General features: G+C 37.9%; 1 protein-coding gene across 3 annotated transcripts in view; it reads left to right on the top strand.

Annotated features, from left to right (window-relative positions):
* The first annotated feature begins 2380 nt into the window (after window positions 1-2380).
* Rp1 (RP1 axonemal microtubule associated) overlaps window positions 2381-19142 on the top strand; it is a 172214-nt gene continuing 155452 nt past the window's right edge. Inside the window, exons 1-4 of one of the 3 annotated variants that reach the window (XM_078017163.1) lie at window positions 2481-2590; window positions 7095-7721; window positions 8446-8617; window positions 10671-16707. In XM_078017163.1, the coding sequence (XP_077873289.1) occupies window positions 7107-7721; window positions 8446-8617; window positions 10671-16348 (6465 nt within the window). In that variant the 5' untranslated portion in view covers window positions 2481-2590; window positions 7095-7106 and the 3' untranslated portion in view covers window positions 16349-16707. Of the gene's footprint in view, window positions 2591-7094; window positions 7722-8445; window positions 8618-10670; window positions 16708-19142 lie in introns of those variants that run through there. The other 2 variants (XM_078017164.1, XM_078017165.1) reach the window with 2 other exon arrangements.

The raw sequence follows: 19142 nt of genomic DNA, 5'->3' as shown, positions 1-19142 counted from the left end.
TCTACTGCTGAGCCACAATCCCAGCCCCTTACTGAGTATTTTTTAAGACATTTAGACATTTTGTAAACACTCTGTCTTCTGTTTCCATTGGTTCTGTTTTCCATGGATTCAGACAGCCCTCCATATCCGTGGGATCTGTATCTGTGGAATTCTAACTTCAGGTTGAAGATATTAAAAACATAATTTAAATCTGAACTGAACATGTACAGACATTTTTCTTGTTATCATTCCCTAAACAATGAAGTGTAACAACTATTTATATAGACTTTACATTTTATTAGGGATTTTAGGTGATATAAAGTATATGGGAGGATATGTGTAGGTTATATGCAAATACTATACCCCTTCACATAAGGGACTTAAACATTTGTGAATTTGGGTATTTTCAGTGGGAAGAGGGTGGCCTTTAACAGCGTCTCCACATTTTATGGCCCAGAATGCAGACACAGAGTAAATTAAGTAAATAGCCTGAGATCACACAGCTAACTGAAAGAAGCAGGATTTGAATTAAGGTCTGACCAACTTCAAAGAATGGACACTTAGCCACTGTCCCCTGGTTTCCCATGATCTAGCTACTCTGCCATGGTGATAGAATTTAAGTGTTCAGATGTGAGGAGTAGTTAGTCTTAGGGTTCATAACTATTGAAGGCATTTGTGGGAAGAAAATTAATATGGGCCTTACTTTTTAGGCCTCTGGCATCCTGAGACTCATTAATCAAATTGTGGTCCAGGGCCAGCAGCATTAGCATTGGACTTAGCTTATTAGAAATGCAGACTTGCAGTCCCCTCCTGAGACCTACTGGAGCAGACTGCAGTTTAGCCCTACGAGAATTATGTGCATGTCACAGCTGGAGAATCAGGGGCTTAGACACAGCATGGCACCCGTCAGAAACAAGTGATGCTGGGGAGACAGACTGGTATCATGTATTGTAAACTAGGTGTCCCTGGAGTATAGTGTATATTATGGGAGATGCTTAGAAAAGGAGAGCTCCTTTGCTGTTTTCTTCCATGTCAGAAATTTTACTTTTCTTATAAGTGTCCCGAAACAACCCCTTTAGTTGAAATTCCTTCAGTGTTGAAATAGAACTGGTGGAGTTGAATTGTTTATCAGACATCGATGGTAGGATTCAAGGTAAAATCAGCAGAAATACTTCACATTGTCCTTAGCTATTTAAGAGCAGATCAGAGCTAACTCCAAACTTCAAGATTTTGTATTTCAATTTGGAGCTGGTAAAGATGCCATTCCCAACTATTGCTGCCATATAAACATGAATTTCCTGATCTATCCACTAACCATTTTTCTACATGTTGACAATGATAAATGTAAATAGAGGTTTGTGTCATGTTAAACACTTTTGTTGTCCTTATCTATCTGAAGAGGTCTCTTTCTCTCTAATCCTCCCTCTGTCTCTATTTCTTTATTTTTTTTTCTTTCTAGTGGTAGGTTGTAACAAAGTCAGTATTTATGAGGCACAGTGTGCACTTCCCACCTTTAGCTTTCCAAGTTATCACTCATTCCAGGGGCTGCTTTGTCCCTGATCACAGCTCTTCTTTGAAATTCTATCTTACCATAAATTATTCAAACTGAGCAGAAGGGGTATTTTTGTTTTTTGAAACTGTAAAGACACAGGTTCATGTGCATAACTGAGTCATCTGTAATTTATAGTCTTCTTTTACAATTCTCTCTCTCTCCTCCCCACCCCACACACACCAGAACCATTTTCAGGAGAGAGCTAAATGACTAACCAGGGTCTGGACTGGCATGTTGTCCCAGGTCCCAGATGATGGCACCACCATGTGAAATAGCATGTGTTTGAAGACAACATTCTGGGGCACATATTTAAAAGTGATTTCTCTTCTCCAGAGGACACTTACCATTTTGTTGTTGTTGTTGTTCACTACTGAGGCAGAAAGTCCAGTAAGAAACTAGATTAGGTGAAGCATCTTCAAAGCTGATTAGACCTCGAGTAGCCTTTAGAGGGATGATGTCATCTGGGGTGTCATCTGGGGACTTCATGTGTGGCGAGTCCTGACATGTTTACATCCCACTGTGGTGAAGCAGCGGTGGGCAAAACAGGGTTCTGCTGAGCAGCCACACTTTGACACTTACAGCCATGGTCTTTAGAATGACAACAACGTGGCACTGTCTAGAAGTGTCTAAATAAATATTAATAAAAAATCCCTAGGTTCTTCTCTTTTTTAATTACTACCAGGAGCAAATAGTGCCTCAGAATTACTTATTAACGAATGATAAAGTGTCAAACTATTTCATATTTTAGCAGCATGATAGTTTTTCCCATTTTACCATAAATAAATGGGGCTTTAAGGTTGTCAGGAAGATTTGGAATGCATAGCATGCTAGGAGATGTCTTGTTTCTGGCTGTGGTCCCCTTAAGGCGAGTTCTGTCTGGTGATTAGCATCATCTTGGATTAAATTAATTGGCTATACTCAAGCCCTGGGTAGACACGCTAAGAATAAATCCAGAGATATTAGTTCCTTCGCATGAAATGAGCAGGTTACGCATCCAGTGAAATTTATGTGAACTACACAAACAACTTAACCTAGTCTTTTTCTTTTCCTCAAGCTCTGGTAAGTACAAAACTATTTGAAATATTTCTTTGGATGAAAATAACCTCCTTTTTTTCTAGTTTTATTTAATTTTTTATTTTATAATCTAAATTACATGTCTGTGTTCTGTCCTTAACCAGTAGAAAATGTATAAATGTTCCTAATAATTATTGTCTTTTATTGCCAGCAACCTTTGCAATATGCTGATAGTGAAGAGAGAACTTCACTATTAGGAAATCAAGTTATTATAGTTTATTCAAATATGAGTAAAGCTTATGTTTTTTTTGTCATTATAAAATCACTATAGACTCAGGGTAGAAATCTGTGAAATACATTAGAGAAAAAGGAAGCTGATTGTAATTCAACAGTACTGTGATTACCACAGTGAAGAACTGGTGTGTACATCTTTCTGAACCTCCTTCTCCTAATTCCCATCCAATAGAGTTTGAAAAGTTTGTGAAATGAACTAATTTTTCTTACATCAAGTCTCTGAATTACCGTAAGAATGAATATTTTGAATGTATCAGTTTTCTATTTTGTTTTCTGAATTGCCTGATTTTCTACTATGTCGAAGAAAATTATATTTAAACACCATTAGTAAAATGGCATGTGAACTTTGTAGATCTTTATTTGTAGGTCAAGTGAGTATGAGAGCAAAGCCATAGCCCTGTAAGTAGAGGTAGCTATTTTGTTCTGAGCTGCATGGTCAAATACATTATTGATTGACACCCACCCACAAGAGCATAGACAATTATATTCATAGTTGAACACAATGAAATGAACAGTATTGGAAAATCTTAATCTTAAAAAGCAATGAAGTTATTCAGGATAGTTCCAGGGTATAACTTGAGGCAATGAAGAAACTCTGCAGAAAAAGGGGAAAGATATGGGTGGCAAGCAGTCACATCATTAGCAACAGATTTTAATGTAAATTGGGCTGGAGGCAAGAGATTTTTTTATCAACCAGCTTCCTTGCTAGGAAGCAAGTGGTAAGAAAAGTGGAGGGCTGCCAGATTATAGTTTTCTGTTGTTACCCCTTTCCGCCTCTAGTCTCCTTCAGTCTAAACTTTTGGGAAAAGAGTTTAAAGGATTTTAGGCTGCTTAGTTGGTTTGTGCCCTAGGTAGTCATTAAGCATATTACTGTCTTATCCCAAGTTCAGAGGGAAATACCTTGTCATAAAAATGTATGTGAAGAAAATTTACTTAATTCTCATTCAAATTCTGATTAGTTTTCAAAATTGATTAAGAAAGGAGCACAGTAAACACAGAATAATTTAAAGTCATGGAGGGTTGGTAACTCAGTTTCATAGAAAAGGGGATACTCGACTGCCAAGACTCAGTGACCACATTACAGGGCTTACCCCTATGTGCTGGCTAGGTGATGCTCTATTTCTGCCTTCAGAACCCAGTAGGGCATCTCCAGCTCTCTTCGCATCAGCTTTACAAGGCTTTCCTCACTCCTACTTCCAAGCCTTCAGGTGAGGTTAGACATCCCTTCTTGAATATTTTCTTGGTACTCTGACTCATCCTCAGTTTTACTCTTGAATTACCATGTGAATGTCTTGTGGACTCCACGAGATGCCTATGATTATGTCAGAGCAAAAACTGATCCACTTCCTTGGGAAATAATTTGGTTTGAACCCTCTTCCCCAATGACAGCATCATGTACAGAAAGAACATAGCTTCTTTTATTCAACAATAATATTGAATAGTCATCATGTTCCATGTTTTACACCCAAAGCCCACCTTAACATGGGTTCTTAAGTCTTACATACATGTATGCAAAATCTTGATGCTGCCTAAAACTTCCCCGAGTGACTTCTAAGAGTTTCCAAAGATTTTTTTTTACATGTGATGAAGTCATGAGAATTTGTATTTTTTTTCCCCTACAGTCTTCTTACCAAGGTGCTTGGCAACTGCCTTGCTATAGGCATTTTCTCTGCAAATGCTCCTCCATTGCTGGGCACGGGGTATCTTCCCAGGTCATGATGCCTTCAGCTCTTGCCTTTCATACATTGGGCTCAGAACTAGCTCAGGACCTGCAGCTGTGAAATAGAGACAATGGGGTTGCCTCTTGTTTCCTATTACCCTTATCTTCTATGTTTTCCCTTGTGGTCCTGGTACAAAATCTCCTTTATCATATTTTAGACAAAACCAAATACACATAAAATCCTTCAAGAGCTTTAGCATATTGGATCACACAAATATGTTTCCAGAGTGGTCACCAGGTTAACAACTCTCCAAATAGCGAATATGGGCAGGACAATAGCAACATTAAAAGCCTCAATAATAGGTAAATAGCATTTTCAAAATGAGGTGAAAATGGCGTCTCAAATACTGTTCATGTAAAATATGTTCAAACAAACATTCAAATAAACCATCTTAAAAAGTAACAGGAGGCAAAGATTTCTTTATTTTTTTTAATTTAAATACTAAAATATTCATCCTTTAAAAATATTTTTAATTGATGCAATGGGACATTTTAATATTATGCATCCAACGTGTGATGATCAGATCGGGTTGAATGGCATATCTGTCATCTCAGACATGGATAATTTCTTTGTGTTGGAAAGTTTAGAATCCTCTCCACTAGCTCTTTTAAAATATTTAATGAATTGTCATAGTCTTCCTGGTGTGCTCTTGAACACTAGAAGTTACTCCTCCAATCCAGCCGTACCCATGTGCCTGTTAACCAGTCTCTCACCTTATTGTTGCTGAGGGCAAGGGGATTAAGCAGCAGGCTCAAAGTCAAGCCACAGTTTATTAGATGATAAGAAGAGGTTGCAGTTTTGCTGACTCCATTGCAAAGCTGGATTTCTACTGCTGCACATGCTTGCCATAGCTGCTGTTACTTTCTTAAGAAGTATAATCACTGTAAGCCTCTGGGGAAGAGAGAAGGGAAGACACCATATTTCTAAGCTGAATTTCAAATGCTTTTTGTTAAGTTACTTATAAGTAATATTTGCAACTCATTTTAGAGATATATGAAAACTCTTAAATTAGAGCTCACAAACATTTATGTTGGTTGTTTGGATAAGGCATGCAAACATGCCTTTTTCTATCCTCATAATACCAATCATATTCTGTTTGTTCAATTTGCCTTTTCGTCTAATGAGTTTTCTTACTCTGAAAAAGGCAATAATAATTAAATTGATTTAATTTATTTATAAGACAATAGAAAATACTAAAAAATTATATATATATATAATTTTTTAGTATTTTCTATTGTTTATATGTGTGTGTGTGTGTGTGTGTGTGTGTGTGTGTGTGTGTGTGTGTGTATCCCAGAATCAGATAAATCTTCCCACAAACTGCTCATTTGGTCTAGAGTCTAGATTCACTGGGGAGTAGAAAAGGAAGACCACCATGGTTTGTTGAAAGTGTCTCTTCTTGAATTCCCTTCTGAATTTTTATTTTTAGAACCACTACTGCAAAGAAGTACCCAAATTAGACCATTTTTAGCATCCCATAGAAATGCTATCATTTAGTCAAAGAACACTTGTTTATTGCAGTATTTCCCAAGTAGTATAAGTGGTATGTCAGATGATTTGTTTGCATTTTCTCTAATCAGCCACGGAAACATCTGGTAGTATCATAATATGGCCCTTATTTAAGGATCTATGGGATACATTCCTCCTAGGACTTAAAGTAAGGTACATATTCCTCCAGATAAACTCATCTGGTTCCACCCCACAAACAGTAAGAACTTTAAAACCTTTTCCTGTCTTTGCTTCCCCTTTTCTCGACTGCCAGGACATTCAGGACTAAATTGATCAATTACAAAATTTGAATTTTTTTCATTGGATAATTTCCAATTTTTTTCCTCCTTTTGTGATTTTTTAAAAAGTTGTGCAATAATACTTGTTGAATTTACTTTTGCTCACAAAGTTTAGCAATGTATAATAAAACACAAATAGGATTGGGATGTAGCACAGTCCACTTGCTTAGCATGTACTATGTCCTGGGTTCAATGTGCAGCACTGAAAAACAAAAACACAAATACAAATAATATCCATAGCTGTGCCATCCCAAGATAACTGGTCTATATATTATTTCTAGACTTTCCCTTATTTCTATAAGAAATATGTTTACGTAGAAATCAATGTCCTAGCATATGTGTCTTACAAATTGCTTTTTCATTTAGCTGTATGTCATGATCATCTTTCTGTGCCACCAAATACATATCTATAAAGCAACTTTTAATGGTTGTATAGTTTTCTATTACATGGGTGTACACATCATAAATTTATTGACCTAGGCGCTTATATCTGTAGATTGTTTTATTTGCAAATTATAAATGTTTTAATTTAACTGTTTCATTTGTATCTTTTAAAATTTTAGGATAGACCCCTAAAATTATCTTTTAAAATGGATGGGTAGAATGAATGAATGAATGAATGAATGAATAAAATCCCAGGAATATCCTGAATGTCTGTGACTATAATTAGCCTGCATTAGCATTATCATGTATTTTTCACAGTGGTGCTGTTAATTCTGGAACTTTTTTTTTTTCCTCTCTCACTAGGTCTCAATCAAAATGAGTGAGACTCCTTCCACTGGTTTTTCCATGATTCATCCGAGTTCTTCTGAAGGTCAAGTTCGTTCTCCTCGCCACTTACGCATCACTCATCCTGTTGTGGCCAAACGGATCAGCTTCTATAAGAGCGGAGACCCCCAATTCCGCGGAGTCAGAGTGGTGGTCAACCCTCGTTCCTTTAAGAGCTTTGATGCTTTGCTGGACAACTTGTCCAGGAAGGTGCCCCTGCCTTTTGGAGTGAGGAACATCAGCACGCCTCGGGGAAGGCACAGCATCACGAGGCTGGAGGAACTGGAGGACGGTGAGTCCTACCTGTGCTCCCACAGTAGGAAGGTGCAGCCTGTGGACCTGGACAAGGCTCGCCAGCGCCCGCGGCCGTGGCTCAGCAGCCGCACCCCGGGGGCGCAGGCACAGGGTCACCCGGTGGTGGCCGCAGCTCCGGGCTTGCTGCGTGCCCCCAGGCGCCTAGTGGTTTTCCGGAATGGAGATCCGAAGACCAGGTGCGCCGTCCTTCTGAACAGGAGGGTCACACAGAGCTTCGAGGCCTTTCTGCAGCACCTGACAGTGGTCATGAAGTACCCGGTTGCCAAACTGTACGCCACGGATGGAAGGAAGGTGAGCGTCCAGGCTGGGGGTCTCCACGAGGCTGAGCAGGCATCAGGAGCCTGCGGGGGTTTGAGCTGAATATGCATGGCAGCCTTCTGCAAAGAAGGCCTCGCTCTTCTCTGTGTGTGTGTGTTTAAATTCTGTGCGTTTGTGGATGGTGTCTTTGCTTTCTTGTCAGAATCTGCAGAGGCATTGGGCTCGAGGTTCTCTTTTTACTCCATGCGTTCCTTGAGTTATAAGGCTGTGGGACAGAATCAATTATTGATAATTCTTGGATGAGAATGGCATGGATAGTGTTCTTCTAGCTAGGGAAAGCATTTTTTTTTTTTCTGTTTGCGGTCAGCAGCAGACAGCATGTCCACAAGAGTTCACTTTCCTGACCAGCTATGTCCACCAGACCGTTTCCCAGCTTGCCCTGCAGCTGCAGACTTCGGTGTGGAGTGACATATACATTTTAAAGATTTTTTTAATTATGCCAGAAGACCAGCCTGTCTTTCCAGTTAACATGTAGGCTTAATAGACTTCTTGGGTCTGTATTAGTCACCCCTACCCTTAGTGTTCTGTATTTCCAGTTATTTTATATACATCATTTTACATCATTTTTTTGCTTAAGAAAATGCTTGATGTTGTCTTTCAAACCTGAGAGGTTATTGCATTGATTTCAAGTTATAAAATTATTTCATGGAAGAAGAAAACCTGCTTGTGTAAGGACCACGACTCTGTTTTTTTCTAGGTTCCCAGTCTCCAGGCAGTGATCCTGAGCTCTGGAGCTGTGGTGGCAGCAGGAAGGGAGCCCTTCAAACCAGGGAATTATGACATCCAAAAGTACTTGCTTCCTGCTAGATTACCAGGGATCTCCCATCGTGTGCATCGGAAGGGAAATGCTAAATCAGAAAGCAGAAAGAGTAAGTCACTTACACAGAATAGGCCTTATTTTTAGTCCTGACAACTTTTGTCTCAAGAGCAAAAAGAGACATGCTTACTAAATGACCAACTTCATTTATCACAGTAAATAAAACATAAGAGGATTAAAACCACTCTAAAATGAAATTGGTTTTATTTTTAGTTGGAAAGAGTACAGAGATTATCTGGTAATTTAAAAAAGACTTTTCCAAATCAATGATATATCTGTGTAAACTGATAAAGTATGCTTTATTTGTTTTATATTTTTGCATAAAATACCTAGTTAAATCAAAATGTCAGACTTTATTGCTCTAGAAATGAATTTTATGGAATCTGTATAACATTTCTGGTAGTTGCTGAGTTTTCCCTAAATGGTCTCATGCAGCTTTCATAGCAGAGTTTAGCAGGTTAGTGCAGTGACTATATTTTTTTTTGTAATCTATCTGTATGTTCTACCTTCTTGAGTTATACCTGTAAAAACTATAGGTCTTTAGAACCACTTTTTATTTATTACAAAAGTTTCATGCTGACAAATCTTTCTGGTTGACAGTAATCTGGGTAGTTGATTCCTTAGGATCTTTTGCATGGTGTGACATTATCCTTTGTATAGGAGAGAAGAAGGACCTCTTAAGGCTTGGGGTGTCGGGTACATTAATCTCTTTCTTCATTGTGCTCAATATATCCAGGGAAATTTTAGCTCTATGCTAATATACTTATTGCCATTTATACTTTGATTTTAATTTTCATTGCTTTTAGATGCAGAATAAGACATACTATGCATTTTAAGAGGTACTAATCCCTCTACTTACTGCTAATGTGGAGAAAACTCATTTATTGTCATTTAATCATTTCATGGGTATCATATCTTATCAATGAAAGAATGGATAAGCAATCGATAAGCTTACAATCATTAATAGGTCATTGTTAATGCTTCTTTTTTGTAAGCATTATGCTGCCAGAAATGTTATGTATATTGTAGTACTATTCCACCTTGGTCATTTTACTGATGTAGTTTTATTGCTTTATGTCTGATATTGGCTGCTGATTATGATTTTTAATTTTTGATGACTTCAGGGAATCTGAGGGCTTTGCTACATTTCACTTCAAAAAATTAATAGTGAGACATTTTCATTTATGAATTTAGTAAAAGTATATCAAAAATAAAAATATTTTTGGATTTATACTCTGAAACACTAAAGATGAACACTTGGTTGTATTCTATATTCTGTAAGCATGTGCACATATATATAGACTACTAATAGGAATTTGATTGCATTGAAGAAGCAGGAGCACCAAGGTTAATTATAAAAAAAACTTTAAAAATAATATCATGACTGATGTGATTCTGCAACATGTACAATCAGAAAAATGAGAAATTATACCCCACTTACGTATAATATATACAGCATTCTACTATCATATATAACTAATTAAAACAAATAAAAAAATAATATTGGACTTGTGTCTTACTGTTCTTTTTTGTACCATGTAGTAAATCAACTGCAATGACTATACAAAGTGAATATTAAATTTATTATTTGATTAATTCAGTCTTAAATGCTAAAAATGTTTTCTGCCTTCCTAAAGCTATAGGTGTCTGTCTTGCATATACACAGATAGGTTACTACTGTTACTTGTTTAAATTGATAAGCATTTCTTGATAAGCTGACAGTTTTACTAACTGTAAAATCACGAAAGCCCTTCATTTCAATAGAGTCCTTAGTAATTTCTACTTTATTAAATTACCTCATAAATTTGTTTAAATTAAAACTATGTGAATCTTCTCATTGAAGTAGATTTATAAGTTTCTTTTAAGAGTAATTTGAAGAAATGTATGAGATATTACATTGTTTTCTCAAATAACCATTGAACATAGAGATTAGAAACATATCAGTATTATTTTACTGTGAAATACAGAAAATATGGTATTTTTGTACTAATATTTTCCTTTTTCTTCTTCTTTTCTTTGCTGCCTCCTCCATTGGATATTATAACTTCTCTACCTTTCATGTTATATTTTGATGTGGGCATCTTTTACTCTTAAAATCTTGAAAGTGAGCACACATATGTCTTCGATCCCAAGATCCCAGATTTATTCTGTTTCTTCTGACAAAACACATACTATTGACTGCTGCTCAGACTATTCTTTTGCTCCTAAAAACTACTTGGCCTTAGAAAAACATGGTTCTCAGAACTTATCGATATATCCTTCTGAAGATGATATTGAGAAATCAATTATTTTTAATCAAGATGGTACTATGACAGTTGAGATGAAAGTTAGATTCAAGATAAAAGAAGAAACCATTAAGTGGATCACCACTGTCAATACATCTGATCTTTCTAATAATGACGAAAAGAGTGAGGTAAGTTGTTTTCCTGGAAGAACAGATCCTCCATCACCTAGTTTCAAGTTTGCAGCGTGTTCAATGTCTGCAGATGCTAAAGGCAATAATCAAGAGGCCAGTTTAGCAGAAGAAATAAACACTCAAATGACAGTTCAAGAGGCTGAAACTTGCAGTTTTGCTAGTTGGGAGAATGCTGCTTTGGACACAGGTAACATCCATGGAACTCAGAATCAAGTGAAGCATCGTTTTTATAGACCACCTACACCTGGACCAAGGAGAGCAAGACAAAAGAAATCAGTGATGGGGAGTGTGACCCTAGTATCTGAAACAGAAGTTCAAGAGAAACAGTTTTCCTATAGTGAAGAAAGGGAAGGTGGGAAAAACAAATCTGAATATCACATGTTCACACATTCTTGCAGTAAAATGTCATCCGTATCCAACAAACCAGTATTTGTTCAGAACAATCAGAATGAGCAGATGGAGTCATCTTTAGAAAGAGAAAAGGAAAGTAGACTCCCCAAATCAAGAGCAATAGGTGCTGGTATTGTAGAAATTACAGGTCAGAAGATGGTAAAGATGTCCCATAATAGTGGCTTATCATCATCTACATCAGAGAACTCCACTGTGGAAGAAAGTACAGTTAATAGTGTAATACCAGACAACAAAACTGATATCAAGAACTTAAGAACTTACAATAGCACCAGTGATACGTTCAGTCCTAATTCAGCAGATGTAGCGAGCTCTACAAGTAACAATTCTGGGACTGACAGAAGTATTTCTGAGGCCACAGTTTCCGTAGGGTCTTCTACTGTCACCACAAGAATCGACAGATTAACTGATGAATTTTCTCAGCGTGGTTTAACAGAACTGCCAGAAAATCAAAAGCAGACTGTACTATCTGTTTCCCGAAAAAAGAAGAAGAAAGTTCAGCCGCAAGTAATAAGTTCCAGGTATCAAGATGCGGTAATTGCCACCAAAGAAATCTCCAAAAAGAGTAAGAGAATAAATACAGGAGATAGAATTGCAGAAGCCACCGTGTTGAAAGGTTCACACCGTCCCCTTAAAGGAGGGACACTCTGTGAGGAAGACCCCCATACAAGTGATATGGTAATCAAATCAAATCATTTTTATTCCAAAAGTATTCTCCATCCCACAATTTCTAAGAATTTCCATAGAAATAAATTAAATACTATTCAAAACCCTAAGGTTCAAGGACTTTTAATCAAAAGAAAATCCAGGCTACTGAAGAGATCAAGTTTAGGAACACCCCAAAAAAGAGAGATTGGTCAGGGAGATAAAGTACTAGCCCATAACGAATCTAAATATTACAAAAGCACTTTAAAAAATCAAAGATCATTTCATGTGTTTAATCACACTGAACAAACATCAAACATTTTTTGTGATCCAGAGTCTCAAGCAGAAATAGCATCTGGGAATTTGAGAGGAATGGCCAAAAAGAGTTTATTTCCAAAAATTAATGATTCACACATAATTTCAAAAAGCCCCCCCAAACGGAAAGGGGTTAAATTGAAATCAGGTGCTATTGTAAATAAGCACCATGCTAGAGCTAGGACCAATTCTTTAGCTTCTTTGAAAAAGGCTGATTTCCTTGAGGATATTGCCCATAATTCGGTTCATAATTATATACAGAGATGGTTGCAGAACATAAATCCATATCCAACTTTAGAACCTGGAATGTCAGCTCCACTATGCAAAAATGAAAGGAGAGTGGCACATTATAATCATGGCAGTTCTCCAGGAAATCATCCCCACACAAATATTGCAAAAGGAAATGATTTTGTCCTGCAAAGTAGTAAGCACATGACTAAAAATGCCAGTTTGACAGGAGATAATCTCTGTAAAGAGGCAGGTGAATCTCCTATTGCCAAAGATGACGGTGAAGAACCTAAAGATCTCGATGAGCGTCAGGTTGGATCTGTGAATGGCGCCCACTTGGTTTCACTGCACAAATATGGTACATTGTCAAAACCAGCTGTCAATGACCCTAAGACTAAAAGCCAGATATCTGCTGAAAAGTCTTGTTTGCCAGAAGTGAGCCTTGTTTGCCAGGGAATAAACCTAGCTAAGAAAGCACAAAGTGTAGAGGTTGCCATCCAAGTAGATCCTATGGAAGAGAGCAGTCCCAAAGACCTCTTATCAGTCCTGTTGCTTCGCCAATTCCAAGCTCCAGCTGCGGGTGTCCACAAGCCTCAGAATGGAGTCGTTCAGATGCCAGGTTCACTTGCAGATGTTTCTTTCCCTTCTTCCCTGTGTAATTCATCCACTAACCTTCTTCTTGCTTGGCTGTTGGTGCTAAACCTAAAGGGAGGTATCACTAGCTTCTGTCAAGGGGATGCTCACAAGATCACCAGCCGATCTTCAGAGACACTTGCCCTGTTGGAAGTTCTAAAGCACGTTGCCGTCACAGAGGAAGCTGATGAGTTGAAGGCTGCGGTTGCCAATTTAGTGGAAGCCACCAAACGTTGCCCTGGACCCAGTGGGGAAGAACCGGCTAGGGTTCCGGTAGGTCTGTCTGCAGATTGTGTCACAGCCAACGTTCAGAGAGTTTCTGCCTGCAGTGGAACTGGAAGAACCCTGAAAATCTCTTTGGAGAGAGATTTTCAGGGTTCTACCAATGAGCTCTGTGATTCTGAGGTCTGCGTTCCAGCAACGCCTTGCTCTCTGTGTGCAGTAGGCACTGTGGATGACACTTACCCTCCCGCAGAAATATGTCACCCCAGCGAAGCTGTTTCCCCTGGTGACGGTGGTGTTGGGGATCAGACCTCCTGGAGTCAACCTTGTTTCCTAGGACAGATCTGTGCGCTTCCTGATGCTGAGTTTCCCCAGGAAGCTTACACTGAAGAGGAAAATATCTACGAGGCAGCTTGCTCAACTGATGAGACCCACATTCCCACCAGAGTCCTCCATACTACTGACATTTTAGACTCCCAAGAAAACAGATATATTGATCCATTGGAATTAAGCGAAGAGTTGAGAAGAGTTGATGAAGCTGAGAAAGACCTACATGTTTTGGCAGACTCTGAGTATAAAAGTGGCTCTAATACATCAGCGTCACTTCGGCATGTCGGTGATTTAAGCCCTTGTGGCCTTTTCTCGAGTAAAACTGATCTCGAGTTTGATAAGCAACAGAGTTCTTCAGATGAATCTGAAAATTGTTCACTAAAGAAATTTCAGGAGAAAAAGACCTACACTTCCTTTGATAAGGAAGACTCAAGAACTTCCGAAGAACCAGGTTCAGTCACCAACAGCATGACATCAAGTGAAGGAAATACTATCTCGGAATTGGAGTCCTTTGAAGAATTAGAAAACCAAGACACTGGTATCTTTAATACCAAGGTAAATGCAGAAGAGCAAACCACTGAAGAATCCATCCAAAAAGAGAGAGAGGCTGGTGGAAATTTGCAATCCATCCACATGTCTAGTAGGAATATTAGAGAAGAAGAAAGAAGGAATGATGTAATTTCTGAGACCACCAATACGAGGCAGGTGACACCCCCATCTTTGGTGTTTTGTTACGATTCTAAGCAAAATACTGAAAAAGAGACTAGTGAAGGAGATGCTAAGAGGAGAGCTAAAATGATGGCGAGGCGCTTAGAAGCTGGGAGTTGTTCAGAGTCCTCTCTTGATTTTAAAAAATGCTTCAAAAGCCCGGCAACTTCTGACTGGTCAGACTATAGGCCAGACAGCGAAAGCGAGCAGCCACATAAAACATCCAGCGATGACCACAATGACAGCGATGACGCTGCCCAAGAGAAAGAATATAATAAAGGGTTTGTTAAAAGGGCCATAGAAAAACTTTATGGGAAGGCAGAGAGTATGAAACCATCTTTTTTCCCAGGGTCTTTACACAGATCTCAAGTTTCTCCTGACAATTCTGTGGGGTTTCAGTGTGCAAAGAAAGCAAATTCTTGTGTTTCTGGAGGTCGGTCATTTGGCTTCTCTGAACAGGTGTCTAGTAGATCCCCGATGTTGCAGGAATTCCAGGAGGAAAGACAAGGTCAACGTGATGCTAATGGTGCGGGGGACAGTTATCACGAGGTCGACATGGCAGACCGTGGTACCATAAAACAAAATGATCCTAACAGGGTCCTCAGAGACAAAGAGGAAGGAAAACTGATTGACAAAGGCAAGTGGCTTTTGAAAGAAAATCACCTGCTCAGGGTGTCCTCTGAAAATCCTGGCATGTATGGCAATGCAGACACTACATCAGTCGACACCCTCCTTGATAATAACAGCAACGAGGTGCCATATTCACATTTTGGAAATTTGATCCCAGGCCCAAACATGACGGAATTATCCTCTTCAGAGCTGGAGGAGCTCACTCAACCTCTGGAACTGAGATGCAATTACTTTCACTTGCCTCATGGGAGCGACTCTGAACCCTTCGGTGAGGATTTTGCAGATGTTGAGAATAACACCTTCGCCAAGGAGAGACGACCAGATGGCACAGAAGAGAAGGGTGATCGTCAATCAGAAAGAGTATGCACGTCGGTCACTCATGCTTTTACAACTTCTAGTAACAAAGTTCACCCTGTCTCTGATGATATCATTAAAACCCAACCGTTACCTGGCAGTTCCGTAACTCACAGTACACTTGAGGAAGGTGACTCTCTGGATAAACTCTACGCTCTTTGTGGTCAACACTGCCCCATACTAACTGTCATCATCCAACCTTTCAATGAGGAAGATCGGGGATTTGCTTATCGCAGAGATTCTGATATTGAAAATTCCTGGGGTTCCCATTTAGGGATGGAAGTATACCCCTATTGGCCACAGTCAAACAAAAACACATTCAAGAATCAGGATAATAATTCAATCAGGAGAAAAGAATTTGTTGATAACGCTATTGACGATCCATTTGATAGACTTTATTTCAATAAAATGTTTGACTTGATGGATAAAAGAAGGAAACCAAAAAGAATTAAGTTCTTGGGCTTAGAGGAAGAAAGCAATTTAAAGAAATTTCAATTATATTTAAAGAAAAGGTTTTGTGTAAATTTCTTGCACAAATCATTGTTAGTTGTGGGTGACGGGAATTCAGAAAAACAAAACCCCAGCAACTGGACAGATGGTGTTTTTAAGACAGTTGATGAGAATAACAACTTACTAAATGACAGATTTCAGAGCTCAAGAACAAATCTCAATCAAGTGGTAAGAGAAAATGTCAACTGTCATTTCTTCTTTGAAATGCTTTGTCAAACCTGCCTGCTAGATATTGGCCAAGTTGAGACATCCTTCAATGTTATTAATAGAAATATATTAAAGATACATTATATTTTTGAGGGTGAAAATCTTCTCATTTGGGAAGAGGAAAACCAATTAAATTTAATTGATCTTGAAAGCAGTAATAGGCAAGATGATTTATAATTTGTAATATCAGCACCATCTTTCTTTGTAATTATTTTTTTTCCAAAATAAGATGGAACATTGGGATGGACATATAGATGACCTCTAAGTAAATTTCCTACTCTTTAAAAATGAGCTTACCCTAGAAATCTTACCCTTGGATGAACTGATTTGACTTTTATTATTACTCTGTTCTTTTGTTTTTTCAGCATTTACAGATTTTATGTGGTTCTGTTCTGAACTTGTGATTTCTTGTATATATGAATTTTTGTCTAGGGCATCAAAGATGTGCCTAGGACAAGAATTATGTCTTTTTATATTGTTGGCTTTATATAACATGTTTATTGAATATATCCTTAAATAAATGGAATAGACACAGACTTAAAGTGCTTCATTTATTAATTTTAACTACTGATCTGATAAAATGTATAATTAAAAGACCTTCATCACAATGTCCTGGTTCTTGTGCCAAATATGTTGAGTCCTGGACCCTCAGAACATCTAGATTCACCATTTTCACACTGAAAAAAGGTGCTCTACCACTAAGCTGCTAGAAAGTACTAGAAAGTACTAAAAGTACTAGAAGGTACTTTTCCTAGAAATTATAATATTTTAAATAGTATTAAAAGCCAAAAAATATGAAGGGATCAGAAAAAGTGGAGACAAAAATCTTAAGACATTCTTTGGTAAGGAAAATTAAAGGAGCTGGAATGATTTAATCTGGAAAAGAAAAGAACAGTGACTTCAACATTCTCTTCTGGAAAGAGAATTGCTGTGAAGAATTTGACAGATTTCTTTGTGTCTTTTCCTGCTTTAATGAAATATTAATTTGATATAAATAAAAACATATTTCTTCCCAGAAGTATAAATAAGCTTGAATAGATTATAGACCATAAATTATTTTGCATAATTGTACTATGTTGCCTGGGTGTTAATCAGGAAACCTTTTGGGAATCCTTCCACTCCATGGTTCTAGGATGGTATAACAAGTCTTACAGGACTTGGAAATCTGTGCCTGTTGTCTAGAATGGACTTAGAGTAGAATGTTTACTAATGTTCCTGGAGCAACACATAGAGATGCTGAAATAACAAATTTGGTTTTGAGGGATGAAAAATAATTAATTACATCAATAATTACTTTTGTATCAGTTCAGCATGAGTCATAAATCCATAAAAAATTTGTGAATTGCTACTTTGCCAGCTAAAGACTACCTCTATATAGAGTATGCTTTTTCTTTTTTTTTCTTTTTTAAATTTTTTTATTGGTTGTTCACAACATTACAAAGCTCTTGACATATCATATTTCATACATTAGACTGAAGTGGGTTATGAACTCCCAATTTTACCCCAAATGCAGATTGCAGAATCACGTCGGTTACACATCCACAATTTTACATACTACCCTATTAGTAATTGTTGTATTCTGCTACCTTTCCTACCCCCTACTATCCCCCCTCCCCTTCCCTCACATCTTCTCTCAAGAGTATGCTTTTTCTACATGAAGTGATACCTTCTTTTTTAAAAATTATTTTTTAGTTGTAGTTGGACACAATATCTTTATTTATTTATTTATTTATTTTTGGTCTTTGGGTTTTTTTTTTTTGATTTTTTTTATTGGTTGTTCAAAACATTACAAAGCTCTTGACATTTCATATTTCATACATTAGATTCAAGTGGGTTATGAACTCCCATTTTTACCCCAAATATAGATTGCAGAATCACATCGGTTACACATCCACATTTTTACATAATGCCCTATTAGTAACTGATGCATTCTGCTACCTTTCCTATCCTCTACTATCCCCCCTCCCCTCCCCTCCCATCTTCTCTCTCTACCCCATCTACTGTAATTTATTTCTCTCCTTGTTTATTTTCCCATTCCCATTCTTATATGTAGTTTTGTATAACAATGAGGGTCTCCCTCCATTTCCATGCAATTTCTCTTTTCTCTCCCTTTCCCTCCCACCTCATGTCTCTGTTTAATGTTAATCTTTTCTTCCTGCTCTTCCTCCCTGCTCTGTTCTTAGTTGCTCTCATTATATCAAAGAAGACATTTGGTATTTGTTTTTTAGGGATTGGCTAGCTTCACTAAGCATAATCTGCTCTAGTGCCATCCATTTCCCTGCAAATTCCATGATTTTGTCATTTTTTTAGTGCTGCGTAATACTCCATGGCGTATAAATGCCACATTTTTTTATCCATTCATCTATTGAAGGGCATCTGGGTTGGTTCCACAGTCTAGCTATTGTGAATTGTGCTGCTATGAACATCGATGTGGCAGTGTCCCTGTAGTAGGCTCTTTTAAGGTCTTCAGGGAATAGTCCGAAAAGGGCAATAGCTGGGTCAAATGGTGGTTCCATTCCCAGCTTTCCCAAGAATCTCCATACTGCTTTCCAAATTGGCCACACCAGTTTGCAGTCCCACCAGCAATGCACAAGTGTACCCTTTTCCCCACATCCTCGCCAGCACTTGTTGTTGTTTGACTTCATAATGGCTGCCAATCTTACTGGAATGAGATGGTATCTTAGGGTGGTTTTGATTTGCATTTCGCTGACTGCTAGAGATGGTGAGCATTTTTTCATGTACTTGTTGATTGATTGTATGTCCTCCTCTGAGAAGTGTCTGTTCAAGTCCTTGGCCCATTTGTTGATTGGGTTATTTGTTATCTTATTGTTTAATTTTTTGAGTTCTTTGTATACTCTGGATATTAGGGCTCTATCTGAAGTGTGAGGAGTAAAAATTTGTTCCCATGATGTAGGCTCCCTATTTACCTCTCTTATTGTTTCTCTTGCTGAGAAAAAAATTTTCAGTTTAA

This window comes from Ictidomys tridecemlineatus, chromosome 7 (genome assembly GCF_052094955.1).
Source record: "Ictidomys tridecemlineatus isolate mIctTri1 chromosome 7, mIctTri1.hap1, whole genome shotgun sequence".
In the NCBI taxonomy this organism is placed as follows: Eukaryota; Metazoa; Chordata; class Mammalia; order Rodentia; family Sciuridae; genus Ictidomys; species Ictidomys tridecemlineatus.
Note: the sequence above shows the minus strand (reverse complement) of the source record. Positions and strands in the feature narration are given on the sequence as shown.